The following is a 20797-nucleotide window of genomic DNA, read 5'->3' as shown; positions in this document are numbered from 1 at the left end:
GCCCTTTAAGAAGAAGAGGAGGGTGACCTTGACGACGACGACTCCCCCGACACGTGATACGAGGGCGAAGCGAAACGGAAGCGGGCGCTGACGCGGGACTTCCGTGCCTACGCCTAGACTTTTGAAGACTGATACAACGTCGACAGCTTCCGGGGTACGTGTGGACTTCTTTGGGGGGGCTCTCCCTACCAACCCAGGAAGTGAGAGGATTTTAGTCCAGTTAAATTTAAATAATTCTGACCGCCTCCTCTGGGCGGGGAAAAAGATGCAACAGTTTAGCTCTAAAAGGAATAAAGATGTTCTGCATCCCTCCCAAGAGAATCGAATTGTCACTCTCTTTTTTCTATCTCTATACTCTTCCTATCTCTATACTCTGATCTATCATTTCCTAGTCTTCTGCGTGCCATGTAGAAGTCTTTGTTGATTGGCTGTAACAGTCACATGCCCAGTCCTGTCTTTTTCCCCTCTTCCTTGTATTCTGTGGCATCGTCGCCCCTCCCACACTGGGGGGGCGGGGACTTCCATCATCACGTGTTTGAAATTAGCCTCTCTCTGAGCGGGGCGAGTTGCTGGGCAACGGCGTGGCTTAGGCCTTTATTTATTTATTTATTTATTACATTTTTATACCGCCCAATAGCCGAAGCTCTCTGGGCGGTTCACAAAAATTAAAACCATTATAAAACAACCAACAGGTTAAAAGCACAAACACAAAATACAGTATAAAAAGCACAACCAGGATAAAACCACGCAGCAAAACTGATATAAGATTAAAATACAGAGTTAAAACAAGGCCTTGCTGGCTAGGCCCCATCCAATTATTATTAATGTTATCCTGCCTCTCTCAGGGTATAAATCCTTTGTTGGTGGTTTACAAAGAAGACAAACATACATTAATAATAAAAAACAGGGAACAACATTATATAAACAAACTTATTTAAGAAAAGAACAATGCATTAATAAAATATACACTAAACAGCAATAAATATACAAAAACATGAATAAAATAACTGCATTAATAGAAATGCATGAATAAAATTAACAATACACTAATAAACAGTGCAGTAAACAATGTTAAATACATGAATAAAATACAATATTAAAATTTAACCATGCATATAGCAGGAATTATATTATTATTATTATTATTATTATTATTATTATTATTATTATTATTATTATTATTATTTCATACGGCTATCAGTATCCTAAAGAATCAGGGCATCAGCAATTTCCTTCCAAAACTTCAAAATCCTAACTAAACTTTATAAAAATCAGCAATTCTGTATTTAAAAACCTTCCCCAAATATTTGTTTAAATTCCTAAGGGTGCAATGTCTTGATGAGGAAAAAGTCCTATAATTCCCAGAATGCCCTAGACAGCATAGGAACCGTAGGCCTTTTGCCCTGTCAAAACATACAGGTTTGCACCCTAAACATGTGTATATTAATTAATGATCAATCATTGTTAACCATATATTGTAGGATGATATTGTGTGTTGAACTGAATGGGGCTTATTTTGAGTAAACCTGCACAGACTTAATCTGTTTTGTTGGTCAATTTCTAAAAGTATTTGGCATGCCCAATTATCCAATAAGCAGACAGACAGATGTCATCTTTAGCAAAGGCCCTGTTTCCCCTATCATGCAAACGTCTTTCTTTAATTCGTCACCAGCTGTAAATTCAACTAAAAGTGAAAACACCCAGAACTACCAGTAATGTAAAAACAACAACAATAAAGTGTGTCATTTGTTGCACATCGCAATAATAAGGTAAGATCCGAGCCTAGTCATACTTGGAGTAAGCGCATTGAGATCAATGGGACTTTTTAGCTATGAGTAACTTAGGACGCAGTCCTATGCATGTTTAGACGTAGGAGTTGTAGCGCTTCTTTTCTGCCTTAACATGCATAGGGTTGCACCCTGAAGTACCATTGATTTAAGAACATAAGAGCCCTGCTGGATCTAACTAAGAGTCCATTTAGTCCCGTATTCTGTTCACGTAGAATGGGGAGGAGGGGAATGAATGAGAGACAGTGTGGTGTAGTGGTTAGAGTGTTGGGCTGGGGATTGGGAGATCTGGGTTAAGCCCTGCTGGATCAGACCAAGGGTCCATCTTGCCCGGCATTCTGTTCACACAGTGGCCATTCAGCTGCCTACGGGAAACCCACAAGCAGGGCATGTGATGCCATGTTTCTCGCCTGCCCAAGGGCCTCTACTTCCCTTGCTCGGCTTCGTCCATTTTCGTCTGCTGCCCCTTACACCTGGAACACTCTTCCAGAACATTTGGGAACTACAAGTTCAACCACAGCTTTTAAATCTCAACTAAAAACTTTTCTTTTTCCTAAAGCTTTTAAAACTTGATGTTGTGCAGACTTCTACTGTTACTTTCTACTGTTACTTTCTACTGTTAGTTTTTCCCTACCCTGTGCCTGCTTACCCTACCCTGTACCTGTTTGCATTCTCTTCCCCTCCTTATTGTTTTACTATGATTTTATTAGATTGTAAGCCTATGCGGCAGGGTCTTGCTATCTACTGTTTTACTCTGTACAGCACCATGTACATTGATGGTGCTATATAAATAAATAAATAATAATAATAATAATAATAATAATAATAATGAGAGCAACAGCACCCTGCCGCCCATGTTCCTCAGCAACTCTTGTACATAGGCACAATGGTCATGATACTGGAGGTGGCATATAGCCATTAGGTCTGGTAGCCTTTGATAGCCATCCTTACTTGGTTGCCTCCCAGAGGTTATTACTCGCCATAGATGACTAGGGAAAGTATCTGTGTATGAGACCGTGTACTCTATGCTGTTCAGGATTCCAGCCTTGTCTTCCTCCAGGATATTATAACTGGTGGACGTAGACATGCTGCCTCTGAGATTATAGCCATGAGGACTAGCAACCAGCGATAGTCTTCTCCTCCAGGGATTTGTCTGATCCCCTTCTAAACCCCTCCAAATTGGTGGCCATTCCAACAGGCCTACTCTAATCCTGCTTCCTATTCATTATTAATGATAAAGGTCTGCTACCAGGAAAAGAATTCTAGTGACGCGATCCAGTGTCGGACTACGGCTCCCATAGCGGTGGCAGGGCGCCACGTTCAGGACGTCCGGAGGCCGGACCCACGTTCTCAGGAGGGGGCGACCCGACCCGAGGCCACATTTGATTGTTTTCAGGGATCTACCTCTGTCTCCACTTTGGTGCACGTCTGTGCTTAGCCGGTAGGCGAGGAGGAGAAAAACGGAGTTTCGCGCCAGACCTCTTGTCTGTTCTTCTCAAATATTAATATCCCAAGAGGTCAGGCTCCCAGGATCTCCGGCATTTCCAGCTGCTCAGATTATGGCCCTTCTCTTTGCCAAACATCTAATACGTTTAAATAATCAAAAGCGGTCTCCCGGGGGGGCGGGGGCACGCAAGGGAATTGACCTGCGTTGTTCTGCTGGTTTTGAGGCACAGCCAGGCAAAACTATGTTAACTACCTTGGAATAGATCGCGTTTCGCCCTCTTCCCTTCCCAACCCGCTCTTCCTCGCTCTTGTTTTCTTCGCTTCCGACGGCTCCTTTCTCCTCGTCGGGTGGACAGAAGGCGGCAGACTCACTCCCAAAGAGCAAGGGATAACGAAATTGATCAAATTTTACCTTTTAACGGAGTTGACTTGGGCTGGCCGAGGTGTGTGCAAATGGGGAGGTATTGCGTCACCTGCCCCAAATAAGTCCTTTGAGTCAAAGGCTGGCACCAATCTACAGCCAGCCCTAACATGCTAAAAAGATATAATTTTGCAAACGTTGTCAATTTCCAGGTTTTTTTTTTATTGGTCCCAGCCCAACGCCTTCCAATAGCAGCCTCGTAAATAGATATTTCGCAGGCGTTTCCCTCCTCCTGCCCCCAGGATGAGAGGCAAAGCTTTGGATGCCACCCTATGCATGTTTAAACAGAAAAGAGTCTGACAAATCCCATCATTCCCAAGGGATTCAGCTGGACAGACTGCCTGGGATGCAACTGACAAATGGTGCCAGACAGTTCTGGTCACCACACCTAAAAAAAGGTAAAATAGAGCTGGGAAAAGTGCAGGAAAGGACCTCTCAAATGATCCAGGGGCTGGAGCAGCTCCCCTACAAAGGAAGGTGAGAACAGATGGGATGGTTTAGCTTGGAAAAAAGGAGGCTGAGGAGAGACAGGATAGAGGTGTACAAAATGATGCTTGGTGTGGAGAATGCAGGTAGGGAGACATTTTTCTCCCTCTCCCATAATGCTAGAATCCCACGAAGCTGAATGGTGGGAGATTCAGGACAGATCAAAGGCTTCACACAGCGCAGAGTTAGACTATGGAATTCGCTGGCACAAGATGTAACAATGGCCACCCATTTGGATGGCTTTAAAAGGGGGTTGGATAAATTCCTGGAGGAGGAGAAGGCCATCAATGGCTACTAACCCTGGTGGCTGTGTGCTACCTCCAGTATCAGAGGCAGTAAGCCTTTGTGCACCGTTGCTGGGGAACATGGGTAGGAGGGTGCTGTTGCAGCATGTCCTGCTTGTGGGTCCCTGGTTGACAGCCACTGTGTGAACAGAGTGCTGGGCTTGATGGACCCTCGGTCTGATCCAGCAGGGCCCTTCTTACCAAGCCTTAACAGTAGTCAATTTCACTTTTGGAGATCTCCTTCCTGTTCCCCCCTCTTCGTGGTGGAGGGAGGGACGAGGGCAAAATTCATGCGATTCGAATACGAACCAACGTAATTCGCTTCCCCCCCGCACGAATGCATGCGGTGTTCAATCACCTCTGGGTTTTGCAATGAAGTTTTCCGATCAAAGAAATGCATTAGTTAGAGGCACATGGCATACCAAATCATGTACCAAAAAGAAAATCACAAATTGGGGGAAATGACTTACAAGGAATGGGAATATCAGGGTGAAATGTGTGCAATCTTCTCACGTACAAAAATGCATGCAGACTTTTTGCACAGGCTTAAAAATGAAATCTGCAAACTGATGTGGAATGAACTTGGGCTTGGGGGGGAAATGGTGATGTGATAGAAAGTGAAACCGTCAGCCGACATGGCGTTGTCTCTAGGTTTTGGGCTCTCTTGCTTGCTAATAGAACGGGAGATCTACTGTCCTCATTTGGCACAGAGGGTTCCTTCCCCCTTTCCTTTTCTCTTAGCTTTCTGGCCCTAGACAGTGGCCAAGAAGTGAAGGTGACACTTCATAAATGTTTGTGGGGTTTGAAATTCCAAGCGTGATGGACGATATTGGAGAAGCTTTCCTGTTTAATGAAAAACAAACGAAACGCGAGATTTATTAAGGATAAATAGAAAAGGCGCCTCTTTTTCTCTCTCTCCCTTGTCCTCTTCTGGAGACTGAAAATCACTTTTTATTATCCTTTAATAACAACCGTCTGTCTGTTTGTTTGTATTTCAGAAAGAGGAGGGTAAGTCTGTGGTACGTCCCCGTCATGAATGCCACCCTGCCTGCCGTCGCAGAAGAACTCTTGAAAGAGATAGACAGAGCTTTTCGTGAGACATCCCGTGGTAGGTGTAAGAACATCAGAAGGGCCCCGAGGGTCCATCTAGTCCAGCACTCTGTTCCCACAGGGGCCAAACAGCCGTCGACCAGGGGCCCACAACGCAGGACACCGTTCAACAGCACCCTCCAGTAACTGGGGCACACAGGCTCACTGCCTTGGATACTGGAGGGAGCACATAGCCATCAGGGCTAGTAGCCCTTGATGGCCTTTTCCTCCTCTGGGAATTTATCCCACCCCCTTTTAAAGCCATCCAAATGGCTAGCCAACACTACATCTTGTGGTAGCGAGTTCCACAGTTTAACTCTGCACTGTGTGAAGAAGTCCTTCCTTTTATTTGTCCTGAATCTCCCACCCTTCAGCTTCATGGGATATGATCGTGTTGGGTTCTAGTATTATGGGAGAGGGAGAAAAATGTCTCCCTATCTGCATCCTCCACACCAGGCATCATTTTGCCCACCTCTATCCTGTCTCCCCTCAGCCTCCTTTTTTCCAGCCGCTGTGATCTTCCCTCCTAGGGGAGATGCTCCAGCCCCCTGGATCATTTTACCTGCCCTTTTCCGCACTTTTTCCAGCTCTATAACATCCTTTTTTTTAGGTGTGAGAGCTGTGCATAGGTGGGGTGGGGGGAGAGAGAGAGAAATACAAACTCCTCTTTCGGTGCCGGTGATAAAATGCAGATCCAGCAGGAAAGTGTTAAAAAATTGTCCCCGGCTGACCAGCAGAGCGCACCAAAGCGTCACTGATGGTGGAGGGTGTTGAAAGCAGCGGAGCTGATACCAGGGCGGGCGGGCAGGGTCCCCCCCCCCCCCCCGCGCCCAGCCTTGACTGATTGTTACGACGACGGGTACGGAGGGATTATTGTCTCCTGCCTGCTGGATTAGGGAGCTATTTCGATCACCCACACAGACAAAATCCACCATGGTGGTGCGCATCTATGTTGCCTCCTAATCCTCCGTGGTGCCTGCTGAAGCGGAAAGTCTATTAATAAAATTTACGCTTGGGCCGGACGCCGAAACCCAGGCGCTGTTCTCGTTGGGACGTGTCTGCCTTGAGAATGTAAAAACATCAGAAGAGCCCTGAGGCGGGATCAGACCAAGAGTCCATCCAGTCCGGCGCTCTGTTCACACTAACCACAGGAAAACCACAAGCAGGACGGGAGTGCAACAGCACCCCTCCTGCCCATGTTCCCCAGCAACTGGTGTATTTAGGCTTTCTGCCTCTGCTACTGGAGGGAGCACATAGCCATCAGGGCTAGTAGCCATAGATAGCCTTCACCTCCAGGAATTCATCCAACCCGCTTTTAAAGCCATCCAAATGGGTGGCCCTCACTACATCTTGTGGCAGTGAGTTCCACAGTTTAGCTCTGTTGTTGTGTGAAGTCCTTCCTTTGATTTGTCCTGAATCTCCCACCCATCAGCATCATGGGATATGACCCTGTTGGGTTCTAGTATTATGGGAGAGGCATGCCTTCCTCATTCACATCGCGAGTGTCCTTCTGAACCGATTACAGTGTAAACGCTGTAGCAGCCGAGACGTTAAGCTGCAAGGAAAGACGTTTCTAACCTCCTAGATGGCAGACTCACGTCACCTGAACCACGGGTTCGCCAAGCCGAGGGTGGGCGTTAGATTCGCGAGGTCTCGTTATCGCCTTGTTTATCGCCTTGTTTACCACCAACTGCAGCCCAGGGCCAAATCATGACCTTTTGCAACCCCGGAGCCGTACATGCCGGGATCTCCTGCAGTATACACGTATGAAGCAATGTCTGTGCGTACCACAGGTCTCCAGAGATGCCCCCCTCCTTCCCAGTGCCAGAATCGAGTCCACACACAAATCCTCAGCTGGTCCCAAAGCGCTCTTCCTGTTTGCAGGCCCTGTTGTCGTTAAAATGCGAATCAGAAAGTTGCGGAGGTGCTGAGCGGCGCACAGCTTGCCCGGCACTCGGTGAAGCTGCTCAGATCGCTGGCTGGATCCCTTTCCCCGTGCAGAGAGCGGCACAGAATTTGGAGGATGGGGAAATGGCCAAGGGGGGAGGGGCTTGTTGGTGTCAGGGGAAGGGCTTGGGGCGCCGCCCTCCTGGTTGTCACCGTCTGCCCCACCCCTGACTTCACGAAGGTTCCCCACCTTATACCCTCAGCAAACCGCTCTGGGGGATGCTGTGTGTTGTAGTCTGGAACTGGCTCAAAAATTGACTCCCCCCCCCCTTCTCTTTTGCAGTCCCAGACGATCTCCTCTTGGCGTAAGTATCTGCTTTGCTCTGCTGTTTCTTTTAATTATTATTATTACTTTCGTCAGCCTATTTGTGTGTCTGACTTAATTCTGATTTCTAAAAGCTGAGCCCCCCTTTTTTTTGAGAGAGAGAGTTTGAGGCACTACGGCCGCCTCTGCCCTCTCTTACTCCGAAAGTCTACGGCCTAGGCGCTCTCTCCCAATTTATCTTCCTACCTGGGCAGACCCTCCTCATTTTGCACAACTCCTCCCCCTTTTTTCTCCACTCTGTTCCACTCTAAGTGTGCCAGTTCCTACCCTCTTTTTTCCCCTTCTTGGCATAGGCTCTGCTATTTCGCCTGTCTTCAGTAGTTCTCCAATTGGGGCAGACCGGAAACAGGGTCTTCTCGGTGGTAACCCCCCATTGTAGAAATTTCCCACCAAGGATATCCAACCGGCTCCCTTTCTTCCTTTTAAAAGAAAAGCACGATTCCACTGTTGGATAGACGCTCTCTTTTTTTACTGGTTAATGCTGCTGCTGATACGCTTCTGCGCGGGGCTCCCCAACCTTTGTGGACTTGTGGGGCCCATTGGGGCGTTTGAGAAACTTGTGGGCGCCGCCACAAAATGGTGCCCATGGTGGGTGTGGCTAGTCACATAAGGGCTGCCGTGGGGGGCTGGCTAGTCCAAAGTGAGCTAATGGGCTGGTGAGAGGAAGAGTAAGGCTAGAGAAAAAGGGAGAGAAAGAAGACCGCCCAAACATTTTGCAAGGTTGTTCGTAAAATATTTTTTTGGGATGGGAGCAAGGAGGGGAGAGGGCCACCCATGCCCCCTCCCCCTCTCCGCTTTAGCCTGGAGTTGGAAGCCATTTTGAGAGCCGGCATTAAAAGCAGAGTATCAGCGCCTGAAATAAAGAATCGGCGCTGTCAAGCCCCGTTGGACAGGCGCTTCCGTTCAAACAGCCGCAATCATTTTGCCATGATGGGGACGATGCCGCAGGGCAGGGCAAGGGAAATCAACTGACCCAGACAGCGTGAAATAAAGCCGACCCAAAAACAGAAGCGTCAAAGACTTCCCGCGGCTCCTTCCTGTTAAAATAGATCTACGTCATTCACCAGGTTCTGTATTCGGACAGCGCTCAGCCCATGACGGTCAGCACATCCCTCCTTTCCCTGACCCATGCCCCCCACCCACCCATGGGTGTGTTAGACTGCAATTCCCATCATCCCACTGCTGGCTAGGGGATGCTGGGAACTGTAGCCCCAACACGTCTGGACGGGGGGCCAAGCCTGTCCACATCTGGACGGGGGACCAAAACTTTCGGATAGCTCTCAGTCATCTTGTGAAATGGAATAATATTTGTGATACTTTGCAAAGCACCAAGGCCACGACATGGGGATTTGTCCTGGGAACTTTCCAGGCCAAAGGAGGGCCCGTCCCCGTCCCCGGGAACGCTTCACACGGACTCTTGAGCTTTTCTTCAAAAAAATAAAATGACTCGTTCCTACCGGAAACCTCCCCACCCACCCTGAAGAGCGCCGCCGTCCAAGATTTGTAAATTCAGCTTAGTTTGGAGGATGGAGGCGAGATCGCTAACTAGGGCCACTTTGGTTTTACGCTTCACACTCCAGCCAAGGCCTTCCTGAGCGTGTCTACCCAGAAGTAAGCTCCACTGGGCTCTCCCTGAGTGTTGCTACCTGCCTTGCTCATTCATCCCTGTTCAAACCAGAATCTCTTTCAACCCGACGCATTCCATGTTGTTAGAAGCTGTTGGGCGGGGGGGGGGGGGGGGAGGAGAACACCAAAAATACCGGCCGATTTTCGCTTCAAGTGCTTTGTGCTGGTAGCTAAGGCTTGGGAGAGGCATTTCAACCGTTTAGAAGAGGCACGGGGAAACTGCGCAAAAGTGGAGAAACCCCCAGACAAGTAGGGGAAAGGGAAAGGGATGTGGCCACCAGAGGGCTGGCCTGGGAGGGCCGGGTACGGCCCGCCGACCTGAGCTTCTGCACCTATGCTTTCATCTGCTACATCTTCGCAGCATCTGCCCGTGCCTGTTTTCTTCTTCTCCGGCTTCACGTTCTCTTTTGAAAACTGCTGTTTGCCCAGGAACCGGAACAGAAAAGGTGTTTGTGACCACTTCATCTGTTTGCCAGGTGGGCTGTGAAACAAAATAACTTCTTTATCAAAACTATGGTTTCATTTGTTTCAGTACTTAGTTGTTACAATAAAGATGCCATGTATTCTTGCCAACGCTACCTTCTAAATTCCTAATCTAACTCCTCTGCTCCCTCTTATTCCCAAAACAATGAACTGCAGACCCTACACTAATCTATACTCTGCAGCAGACTAACCCCGACTCTCACCAACTACCAACTGACTAACTGTCATTCCCCTTCACACACTCAAATCCAACAGCCAATCAGCATTCACTCCAACATTCCATTCACTCACTCCCCCTCCCAACAGAATTAACTACTTACCAGCCTTATCTTACGAAGTCTAAACAGCGTTTACATAACAGATGAATGGCATAAAACAGTGAAACCGTGAATGGCATAGAACCGTTTCCTGCTTTTGGGCTGAGAAATGAAGGATAAATATAAGAAAAGCCACATTCAGGTTGGAGATAGGGTCAGGTCAGTAATAATTGGGGGAAAGTGATACCCCCAGGGACAGAAATAGAGAGATGCCGGAGAGGGCGCGTGTTTCTCATTCTTCTTTGGTGTAGCCTTCTGATAACAACAGAGGGACAGTTGACATGCACACCCAGTGTGGAGCTAAAGGATGGCCTCTTTCACGTATTTGGCTCATGATCCCTTCGTCTTTCTTTTCCCACGTCCCACCCTCTGGATTTTTCTCCCCCCCCCCCCCCGGCTCAGCAGCTGCTCCGTTTTGAGTTGTCATCCAACTTCCTGCTGATGCAAAGTCACAAAAGACCTTTTAAGAGTGATTTTTTATTTTATTATCTTTTAAGGAGGCAAATGGAGAGGCCCGGATCTTCAATTTGGAGCCAGCAATGGATCTGGCATCAGTAGCCCCTTTCTCTGCCTCCTTTCAAAGCCCAGATCCTAGCGCTAGAGGAAGACCTTTCAATCAACTCACTTTCTCTCCTCCCCATCACCTCTCTGATCCTCCTCTTCAGCGGCAATGACGTACAGATTTGGGTGAGCTGTCCTGTAAACTGCTTTAAAACCCTGTGGATCTGTCCTGGACTCCACGTCATCGGAATTAGCTCTGCTTTTCCCAGACTAGAGAACTCATCTTCCTAGCGCTGCTTTTAAATCCGTCCCTTTTTCCCCGCGGCCACCTCCCTCCAGTTTTAAAACGCCGGGATCGGGAGCCGGTCCGACACGGCTGCGGCCGGGTTACACGCGGCTTGCTGGGCAGACCCCTCACTCACGACATCCTACCCCACCCACTCCAAAAAAGGTGAGGAGTGAGGTAGTTGACATGCATCTAGCTAGCCTCAGCTAGCTGCCTTCTTCTAGGATGTCCTTGCCAAAAATAACCTCTAAGCCTCTCGCTCTTTCGGACAGTGGGCTGAGATCCCCTTGGTAATTGTACAGGACGCTCCTGACATTCGCCATGCGAAGGAACAGAGTCATCAAGGGACAAACGCTTATTTTATTTCTTTTCTTTTTTTAAAATAATGTTTTTATTATTGTGTGAATCTGGTTACAAGGGTCAACTAATGTGTTGCATATGTACATTCGGAGTCAATACAGATATATATATATATACTTAATTACTGAGTTATGCAAGCCTGGGTATAAAATATTTAACATTGATTAGTTAATTTGATTTCATTTAAATTCCATTCAATGCAATTCAACTTAGGGCATCCCGGGACTAACTCTCTCGATGGCCTCGTAGGCCCCTTCCAACTCTGCTATTCTGTGATTCTACCGTTCTGCCTATGTTTTCCATATTTCTAAGTATGCCGGTGGGGGTGTTCTCCCACCTTCTTCTTTATTTGCATAATTAATACATTCCCACCACACTCCCTCAAATTTATCTTCGCTTTGTTGTCCTCTTACTTTCCTCATTTTTTGCGTCAGTTTTTCGAAGAGGGCAATCTGCCAAGCCCTTTGGAACCAGTTTTCAGTCGTAAGCCCTTTACCATCCTTCCAGTGTTTTGCTATCAACCATCTAGCCGCCAATAATAGATGGTTTATTAATTCCTTATTTAAGAGCTTAATATCTGGTCCCCTATATAAATTTAACAGCGCTAAATGAGGAGATCATAGAATCATAGAACAGCAGAGTTGGAAGGGGCCTCCAAGGCCATCGAGTCCAACCCCCTGCTCAATGCAGCAATCCACCCTAAAGCATCCCTGACAGATGCTTGTCCAGCTGCCTCTTGAATGCCTCTAGTGTGGGAGAGCCCACAACCTCCCTAGGTAATTGATTCCATTGTCGTACTGCTCTAACAGTCAGGAAGTTTTTCCTCATGTCCAGCTGGACTCTGGCTTCCTGTAACTTGAGCCCGTTATTCCGTGTCCTGCACTCTGGGAGGATCGAGAAGAGATCCTGGCCCTCCTCTGTGTGACAACCTTTTAAGTATTTGAAGAGTGCTCTCATGTCTCCCCTCAATCTTCTCTTCTCCAGGCCCATTGTCCAGTTATAGAACTGATCTCCTGGAACACTTTTTTCCCATAAACACTCGCCTTAGGGCAGGACCACCACATGTATATGTAACCTTTCTCCGGAGCATCCCCTCCAACGCAGTGGGGACTCGTCATAGATATTCTTCTAGGTGTCAAATACCATCTGTGAGTTAGTTTTAGCATTAATTCAATATTTTTACTTGATACTGATTTAAATATACCTCTGTCCCACAGAACGTTCCAATCTTTTTCTTCAATATGGATTCCTAAATCCACTTCCCAGACCATCCTGAGTGGATTGTTAGTACCGACTTCTTGACTTACCGTATTTCTTCGGTTCTAAGACACCATTGATTGTAAGACGCACACTAATTTCAGTACCACCAACAGAAAAAAAGCTTTGATTCTAAGAAATAATAAACACACCCGCGATTCTAAGACGCACCCCGTTTTTAGAGAAGTTTATATGGGGGGAAAAAGTGCGTCTTCGAATCAAAGAAATACGGTACTATCCACTTATAAAGATATGAGGTCAAACCTTTTGCAACTCCATTATATCCCGCTAGGATAATGGCTCTTGATAAGCAAGCGCCTGTTCAGACTCGCTCAGCAATACTACAAGCAAGAAGGATCTTGGGATTGTTGTAGATCACAAGCTGGATATGAGCCAACAGTGTGATGTGGCTGCAAAAAAAGCAAATGCTATTTTGGGCTGCATTGATAGAAGTATAGCTTCCAAATCACACAAGGTACCAGACCCCTCTATTCGGCATTGGTTAGGCCTCATCTTGAGTATTGCGTCCATTTCTGGGCTCCACAATTCAAGAAGGACGCAGACAAGCTGGAGCGTGTTCAGAAGAGGGCAACGAGGATGATCAGGGGTCTGGAAACAAAGCGCTATGAGGAGAGACTGAAAGAACTGGGCATGTTTAGCCTGGAGAAGAGAAGATGAAGGGGAGACATGACAGCACTCTTCAAATATTTGAAAGGGCTCACTCAGAGAAGGGCCAGGATCTCTTCTCGATCCTCCCAGAGTGCAGGACACGGAATAACGGGCTCAAGTTGCAGGAAGCCAGAACAACGCTTAGCAACAAATACCTATTTCAAGTAATCTGTGGCCCTAACAGAAAAGCAAATCACCTTTTCATAAGTTTCATAAGAGCATAAGATCAGGCCCAGCGTTCTGTTCACACACTGGCCGACCAGCTGCCCACGGAAACCTGCAAGCAGGACATGAGCACAACAGCAATCTCCCGCCCATGTTCCCCAGCAACTGTTTTACACAGGCAGACTACTGCCTCTGAAACTGAAATAGCATATAGCCATCAGGACTAGTAGCCATTGATAGCCTTCCTTGTTTAGTTACCTGCTGGAAGTTACTACTCGCCATAGGTGATTAGGAAAGTATCTTTGTATGTTCAGGGCTGCAGCCTTGTCATACTCCAGAATATTATAACTTGCTAGGGAGTTAAGCAACCAATTCACTGTTTCCCACTTGGGGAGGCAAAGGATTAGAACAAGGCAACTGAGCGGCACGGGGTCGGGTGAAGTCGATCTTTTGTACAGCGACAAAAAACTAACCCGGCATTTTCTTTCTCCTCCATCCCCAGGCTTAAATTCGTCTTCGGTGCTTCTGCCGTCCCTGCGCTGGACCTCGTCGATCGCCGGTCGGTCACACGGATCACGTCCCCTAGTGGGAGGACGGTGTACCAGGTACAAAACCCCTCTCACCCCGCTCTTTCCTCAGGCGTTTGACTTTCAGAAGCTGGGGTGATAGAGCAGGGCCAGTCCTTCCATTAGGCAGAGTGAAGCAATCGCCTCAGGCGGCAGGTGCAAGGGGGCGGCATCTGCTGTCCTCGCGAACGCTCTGGCTGTTCACATCTGCGGGACAACAGAGGGCAGGTGTATGAGAGACAGCCGGTCTTGAACTTCCTAAACGTTGTGTGTGATGGCGGTTGCTGTCCAATCGCCACTGTTGAAGTAAGATTCAATGGCCCGTTCAGTCAGCTTCTGTACTGAATTGCACAGGGCTGCCATCTTGTCTTTTGCCTCAGGCTAACAGAACAGAATACGCTACAATAACTACCTCACACACCCAAGATATGGCCTTGCTCTAACCTGCCCACCCTGGCAGCTTCCAGCAGCTGTGACTTCAACTCCCATCAGCCCCGGCCAGCACAGCTAATGCATTAGGAACGCTAAGAGTTGTTGCCTAACCTACATCTGAACCACTTAGGATTTTATATATATATATGCGGGATATAAACATTACAAATAAATAAATAAATTGCACCCACCTCACAGGGTCGTTGTGAGGATAAAATGGAAAGTTTCCTTGCCAGGGCAGGGGGATAGAAATGTAATCATAAAACAGATGAAGGAATAAAACCCCCGCAGGACGCCCGGTTGCGGCTTAGACGTAGCAAAGGATGGTAGAGGGGGAGGGGTCCATGGAGGTCATCTATTCCTCTGCTCCATGCAGAGACTTGAACATTCATTCATTTACTCTTTTTTTTTTTTTTACATTTCTCTACTGCCCAATAGCCAAAGAGTAAAAACCATTCAAAATACATTATACATAGTATAAAGATCCATCTACAGTCAAACAGCTAAACAGATGGTACCCGCACAGACACACATCTATCTAAACCGTTTTTAAGCACTCAGTACTAAGAAAATTCCCGGACCAGATTGAAGCCTACTTGCCACTGATAGCCTTCTGCACAGATTGTTTCCAACCCCCTTTTAAAGCCATCCAAAATGGTGGCCATCGCCCCATCTTGTGGAAGTGAGTTCCATAGTTTAACTCTGCGCTGGGTGAAGAGGTCCTGCCTTTTTTTCTGCCCTGAATCTCCCACCGTTCAGCTTCATGGGGTGACCCCGTCAGGTTCCAGTCTTATGAAAGAGAGAGAAGAATGTCTGCCTATCCACATTCTCCATACCAGGCGCCATTTTGGACACTGAGGAAATGTGGCGACCAGTTGGAGCGGGAACCTCTTCTGGCTGGAGTGAGGTGTGTCAGAGTGAAGGGGTCAAACCCGTCATTCCGGACGCCCTGTCTGCAAGAAACGGACCAACTGGAACAGATCCGGAGGACAGCTGACCAGGAGGGTGGAGGAATCTGGAAACGAAGCCCCCTGAGGAATGGCTGAAAGAGTTGGGTGTGTTTACCTGAAGAAGAGATGATGGGGAAACGGGAGAGCAGCGTTCAAATATCTAAAAAGCTGCCACGCAAGAAACGGAACAAACGTTGTCCTCTGTTGCTCTGGAACCAACGGGGGGAATCGCGGAGGGGCAGATTTAGGCTAAACATTAGGAGAGCTATGCCTCGGGAGGCAGCAGGTTCTCCTTTGCTAGAGGTCTTTAAACGGAGGCTGGGCGGGCATCTCCCTGGTTATTCCCGCATCGCGGAGCCTGCCTTGAGCCAGGGCGGGTGGACTATAGGACCTCTGAGGCCCCTTTCCAACGCTTCGATTCCAAATAGAGCCTGGCCTGCTTTTGGTGTTTGTGCGTGGGCGGGGGGTTTCTGGGTTGGGCAAATGGACAGCTGGAAAGCAGGCTGCCAAAGAGCATGGGACGAAACAGTGGGAGAGGAAACCGCCGTCGAAAGGCTGGCGAAGGAACGACCAGGCGCAACTGCCGCGGAGCACAGCCGTCCCGTCCCCCCCCCCCGTATAGCCGCCCTCGGTTGCCTCTCGTTTCCCTCCCCTTGCCAAATGAGCTTTCTGCAGGCGGCCAAAGCAGCCCCAGGGTTCGGGTGAAGGAATGTCCGTCCGTCTTCATCCCATCCCAGCTTTGCTGGAGAGTCTCTTCCTCTCTCCAGACATCCCCCTCAGCTTCTCCGCATCGTTCGCTTCCCTTCCCTTCGCCTCCTTGATTCTATTTTGCTTTCCCGTCGAGGGCTTTAGTCTTCATTACCCGTCGTTTTGGACGGCAGCACGTTTCCCCGGAGCACGGATAAGTGGATTAAACCTGGAAGACGGTTTAATCCGGCCGGAGACGTTAACAGGGCCGGATTAGTCCTGTGACGGATGGGGAACCGGGCTGTCTTCCCCCTCGGATGCGGAGGAGGCCGGACGCAGCGTCCTCCGCCCACAGGAGCCAGCTGAAAATCTTTCCCCACGTGCCTCAAAGTTGGGGGAGACGGATGGACACAGGCCAGCACTCCCTCCGAAGCTGAGGGGCTGTGAGCCATTCTGGCCTCCTGGTCCCCGCTCTCGGGCTAGCCCCCAAATCTCGCGTTATGCTCGTTCCTGCACCAATTCGGTCAGGCGAGGACGTTTCCCCCGTTCGCCTCAGTTGCGGCACGTCAAAAGGTTCCCTGCGCTCAAGATGGGGCCTGCTCTGTAGAACTGGCTTCGTAATATTGTGCATGCCCCATCTTTGCCCAACACTTCTCTTCCTCAGAGGAGCACTTGACCCAGGCGCTGACTGCCTCAGAGGAACATGACGGAGCGTGTTGCTTCCCACATCCCTGGCCGCGTTCTCCAGATGGCCTCCTCAAGCCAGGAGGCCGCTTCGCTCGTGACTGGAACTCCGAAAACCAAACGGTCAAAGCCCTGCTGGGAGACGTCTGTTCCTCTCAGTTTCCTCTATCTCAAATTTCTTGGAGGTGGGTGGGAAATCCCTCAGAGGCAATTGCTACGGTTGGCACCGGAGACAGAATACTGGGTGCTGTGAAATGTTGTTTTTTCATTTTCATTTGTGGCATTTAATATCCTGCCTGCCTTACCAGGAGCTCAGGGTGACCTGAATGGTTATTTTCCCCTCCCCTTAGAGTAACCTTTTGAGGTAGGTCAGGCTGAGAGAAAATGGTCTTTCCCAACGTCTCCTAGTGAGTTTCATGGCGGAGTTGGGATTTGAACCTGCATCTTCCCAGTCTGATTTTCAGCCCCTTTTTTCAGCTTTCCTCCCGATCTGCTCTTTTCCTCCCGATCTGCTCTTGAGGCAGTTTGAAACCCAAAGCTTTTAGGGCTGTCTTAAGCCACTGATTTAAATCAGTTTTCGCTAAACCTGAACCCAAATAGGCCATTAACAGGGGCAATCCTGGTGTGTCTACTCTAAAGTAAATCCATTGAGTGTAACGATAAATAGCTACAGGCACGCAGCCCAAACCTTGTTAAATTAAAAGGAAGCAGAGTATTAGTTCTGCTATATTAGAAGGGATGAGTCTTTTTTTAAATGGTAGCTTGATTTCTTACAGAATTCGCTCTTTAATGTAGGGCTGGGGAACGTCTGCGGGGTGGGTGGGTGTCCAGGGACCAATTCCCCACCCCACCCCCTCCCCGCCAATCTTGCTGCCGAAATATGGTCGCACGGCAATGGGGGTGGGGGGGTGGAGAAGAAACCAGAGCGGGTTCTGGCAGTGGGATTTGCAGCAAAATTGTCTCAGTTTTTGCCATCGAGGCAAATTCACTAGCCGGGGGGGGGGGGCAGGGGGGGTTGATGTGGGGAGAGGGTGCATAAGAAGCTGGGGAGGGCTGGGCAGTGTCCTGAGAGACGACGTTTCTGTCTTTGGCTACGCTGTTCAGATGAATCACTCTTCATCGCATTAGTCTTCAAGAGAGACAAAGTTTTTTTAAAAAATAAATAAAGTAAATTAAAAATCCGATTTAAATTAAATCTGTTATTTTTCTTCGTTTAAGAAAAAGAAACTGTGTCTGTTGTTGCTGTTTTTAACCCTTCCCCTCCACCTTTTTCCTCAGGTGGTCGGCAGCTCAGGCAAACTCTACACCTGCTACGCCTCCTGCCACTTTTGTACTTGCCCGGCCTTCGTGTTTTCGGTCCTGCGGAAAGACGACAACTTGGTGGTGAGTTTGCCGGACAGGATTTGCAAGACGGAGAGCAGGGCGTTGAAGGCCGCAGTCCCATCTCCGCGAGCGGACGACGTTAGGACTGGCACTCCGGATAAGGCAGTGTCATAGAATCATAGAATCATAGAACAGCAGAGTTGGGAGGGGCCTACAAGGCCATTGAGTCCAACCCCCTGCTCAATGCAGGAAGCCACCCTAAAGCATCCCCGACAGATGCTTGTCCAGCTGCCTCTTGAAGGCCTCTAGTGTGGGAGAGCCCACAACCTCCCTAGGTAACTGATTCCATTGTTGCACTGCTCTAACAGTGAGGAAGATTTTCCTGATGTCCAACTGGAATCTGGCTTCCTTTAACTTGAGCCCGTTATTCCGTGTCCTGGACTCTGGGAGGATCGAGAAGAGATCCTGGCCCTCCTCTGGGTGACAACCTTTTAAGTATTTGAAGAGTGCTCTCATGTCTCCCCTCCATCTTCTCTTCTCCAGGCTAAACATGCCCAGTTCTTTCAGTCTCTCTTCATAGGGCTTTGTTTCCAGACCCCTGATCACCCTGGTTGCCCTCCTCTGAACACGCTCCAGCTTGTCTGCGTCCTTCTTGAATTGTGGAGCCCAGAACTGGACGCAATACCCTAGATGAGGCCTAACCAGGGCCGAATAGAGAGGAACCAGTACCTCATGTGATTTGGAAGCTATACTTTTATTAATGCAGCCCAAAATAGCATTTGCCTTTCTTGCAGCCATATCGCACTGTTGGCTCCTATTCAGCTTGCGATCTACAACAATTCCAAGATCCTTCTTGTTTATAGTATTGCTGATGTAATGTTGTATGCTCCTATTTAAATCAGCCCACTTTCCACAACCATGAGGACTAGAATTTTCCTTTATCCTTTTAAAGCAAAGGACTCGAGCTCCGTGGACAATTTCCGCTTTGCGCGTAGGTCCCTGGTTCGAGCAGGCTGCTATAACGCAGCCTCTAGCATGGTTAGGAGCGTGAGACCTGAGCCACAAAGTCCTTTTCAGGTGTCACAACTTCGCCCCATGGACCGCGCGGGGAAATCTCTGGATGCCCAAGAGTAACAGGCTGAATCCAGACTGAGCCGACCCACTGGACTCGATGGGACTTCCGTTCGTTCAGGCAGACGCCCGTCCCATTGATCACAACGGTTCCACTCCAGTGTGGAGGGGGAAACGGCGTGTGAACGTTCAGGGAAATCTCTGTGTAAGTCAGGAAGGGACTGTACCACAACAGTAAGAGTCTTGCAGGTGGTAGGTCCCATGACCCATCCATGGAATCTACAGTTAAAACAGAGGTGTTGATCCTTGGGTCGAATCCTGTCATCCAGTGTTCCCCAAATGGCTGCATCCTGTTTCCCGTTAGGCTTTTTGTCACAGTCCCGCCCCCCCCCCCCCCCCGGCGCTAAAAGGCTGAAATGCATCCCCTAAGGGTCAGGTACTGAAGGTAAGAGCTGGACGCTAATATACGTATTTTAGTCCCCTCAGGTCTTTGTCTTTCGCCTGCCCCCGGGCTCAAAGGAGTTTGACGCCCCCAAGTTAGAAGGGCCAGGCGGGTAGCAGCCAAAAAGCCCTCTGAACCGCTGCTCCGTTCCAAAACAGGGCTGAAAACGAGAGCTTCAGCGCCAGCTTTGGCCGTCTCCGTGCCATTGGCCACCCCGCTAACGCCGCTCTTTCTCTCCTCCAGTGTAAGCACCTCCTGGCCGTCTACCTAAGCCGGGCCGTCGGGGCCTGCCAGGAACTCACGGTCCCAGACAGGCAGTTGACGCGACTCTTGGTGCCGGAGATGGAGTGGAGAGGTTGACACCTTTGGGTGAAAGACAGAGAACGGGACGGAAGCGGAACTGATCTACTGGAGACCCTCCCCTGAGAGGCGGTTACGGCTAGGGCCAAGCTGGGTTTACATGCAATTATTTCCCCCCCTCCTTCCGAGGTGACGTCCTATCCTCTGCGTGGGGCCGACAGCCAAGTGGCGTCTGGCCATCCTTTTGTACGCAGCCAGGAGTGTTTTATAGGATGCCCGTCGTAGATTAAACTTTTCTATGTGTACCTGTGTGCACTCCGGCATGAAACAGGCAGGCAGGGAACACCCCGTGGGCATAGCCAAACACTTTGATCGGCCACGAAGCTCACTGAGAGGACGATACCTCTCAGCTCAGGGTGCGGAACCTCTGTCAGTCCGAGGGCCGCATTCGATTCCAGGGAAAGGTCTCAGGGGCCGCATCCCAAGGGTGGGCGGAGCCTAAAACCCACGGGGCCAAAAATGCAAAAGATATCGGCTGATTGTAGCTTAAAGCCCGTCCTGCCATTAACTAAGAAGATGCAGTTCAGCTGTTTAGAAACCTTTGGACGACCCCAAATGATCATGGGAAGGATGGAGGGTTTGATCGGATGCCAAGGCCCACGTTTCCCTGTCCACGTCTCCGGAGTTTCAGTCTGAAATTGCACAGGAACTTCCCACGGAGCTAGGAAGCCAGAGACGGGTATGAGTAAGACATGTGGGGGTGGGTGGGCAACGTTCGCGTTCTAGGACCCCTTGATCAAAATCCAAAATAAATTCCGCAAACTGAAAAGCCAGAGTCATCTTTCAGGGTTCAAAGGCCCGCTTTCCGTGGGTGCAGATCTCAGGCAGCCCGG

General features: G+C 49.0%; 1 protein-coding gene across 3 annotated transcripts; it reads left to right on the top strand.

The window, feature by feature from the left end:
- Positions 1-61: 61 nt before the first annotated feature.
- Positions 62-20636, top strand: ZSWIM7 (zinc finger SWIM-type containing 7). 3 transcript variants are annotated; one of them, XM_063146455.1, is made up of 6 exons: positions 62-154; positions 5423-5532; positions 7744-7765; positions 13952-14054; positions 18047-18151; positions 19848-20634. In XM_063146455.1, the coding sequence occupies exons 2-6, from the start codon at positions 5457-5459 to the stop codon at positions 19962-19964; spliced, it is 423 nt and encodes a 140-aa protein (XP_063002525.1). In that variant the 5' UTR covers positions 62-154; positions 5423-5456; the 3' UTR covers positions 19965-20634. The 3 variants fall into 3 exon arrangements, with proteins under 3 accessions (XP_063002525.1, XP_063002526.1, XP_063002527.1); XM_063146456.1 differs by lacking the exons at positions 62-154; positions 5423-5532; positions 7744-7765 and adding an exon at positions 10293-10370 and having other exon boundaries at positions 19848-20636; XM_063146457.1 differs by lacking the exons at positions 62-154; positions 5423-5532; positions 7744-7765 and adding an exon at positions 10867-10898.
- The last annotated feature ends 161 nt before the right edge of the window (positions 20637-20797 follow it).

The sequence above is a fragment of the Elgaria multicarinata genome, chromosome 22 (assembly GCF_023053635.1).
Source record: "Elgaria multicarinata webbii isolate HBS135686 ecotype San Diego chromosome 22, rElgMul1.1.pri, whole genome shotgun sequence".
Taxonomy (NCBI): Eukaryota; Metazoa; Chordata; class Lepidosauria; order Squamata; family Anguidae; genus Elgaria; species Elgaria multicarinata.
This window is presented reverse-complemented; position numbering and strand designations above follow the sequence as displayed.

Coding starts and splice junctions, on each gene's coding strand:
- ZSWIM7 (XM_063146455.1), top strand. CDS start 5,457: ATGAATGCCACCCTGCCTGCCGTCGCAGAAGAACTCTTGAAAGAGATA. Junction 7,766..13,951: donor CCAGACGATCTCCTCTTGGC/GTAAGTATCTGC, acceptor CTCCATCCCCAG/GCTTAAATTCGTCTTCGGTG. Junction 14,055..18,046: donor GTGGGAGGACGGTGTACCAG/GTACAAAACCCC, acceptor CTTTTTCCTCAG/GTGGTCGGCAGCTCAGGCAA.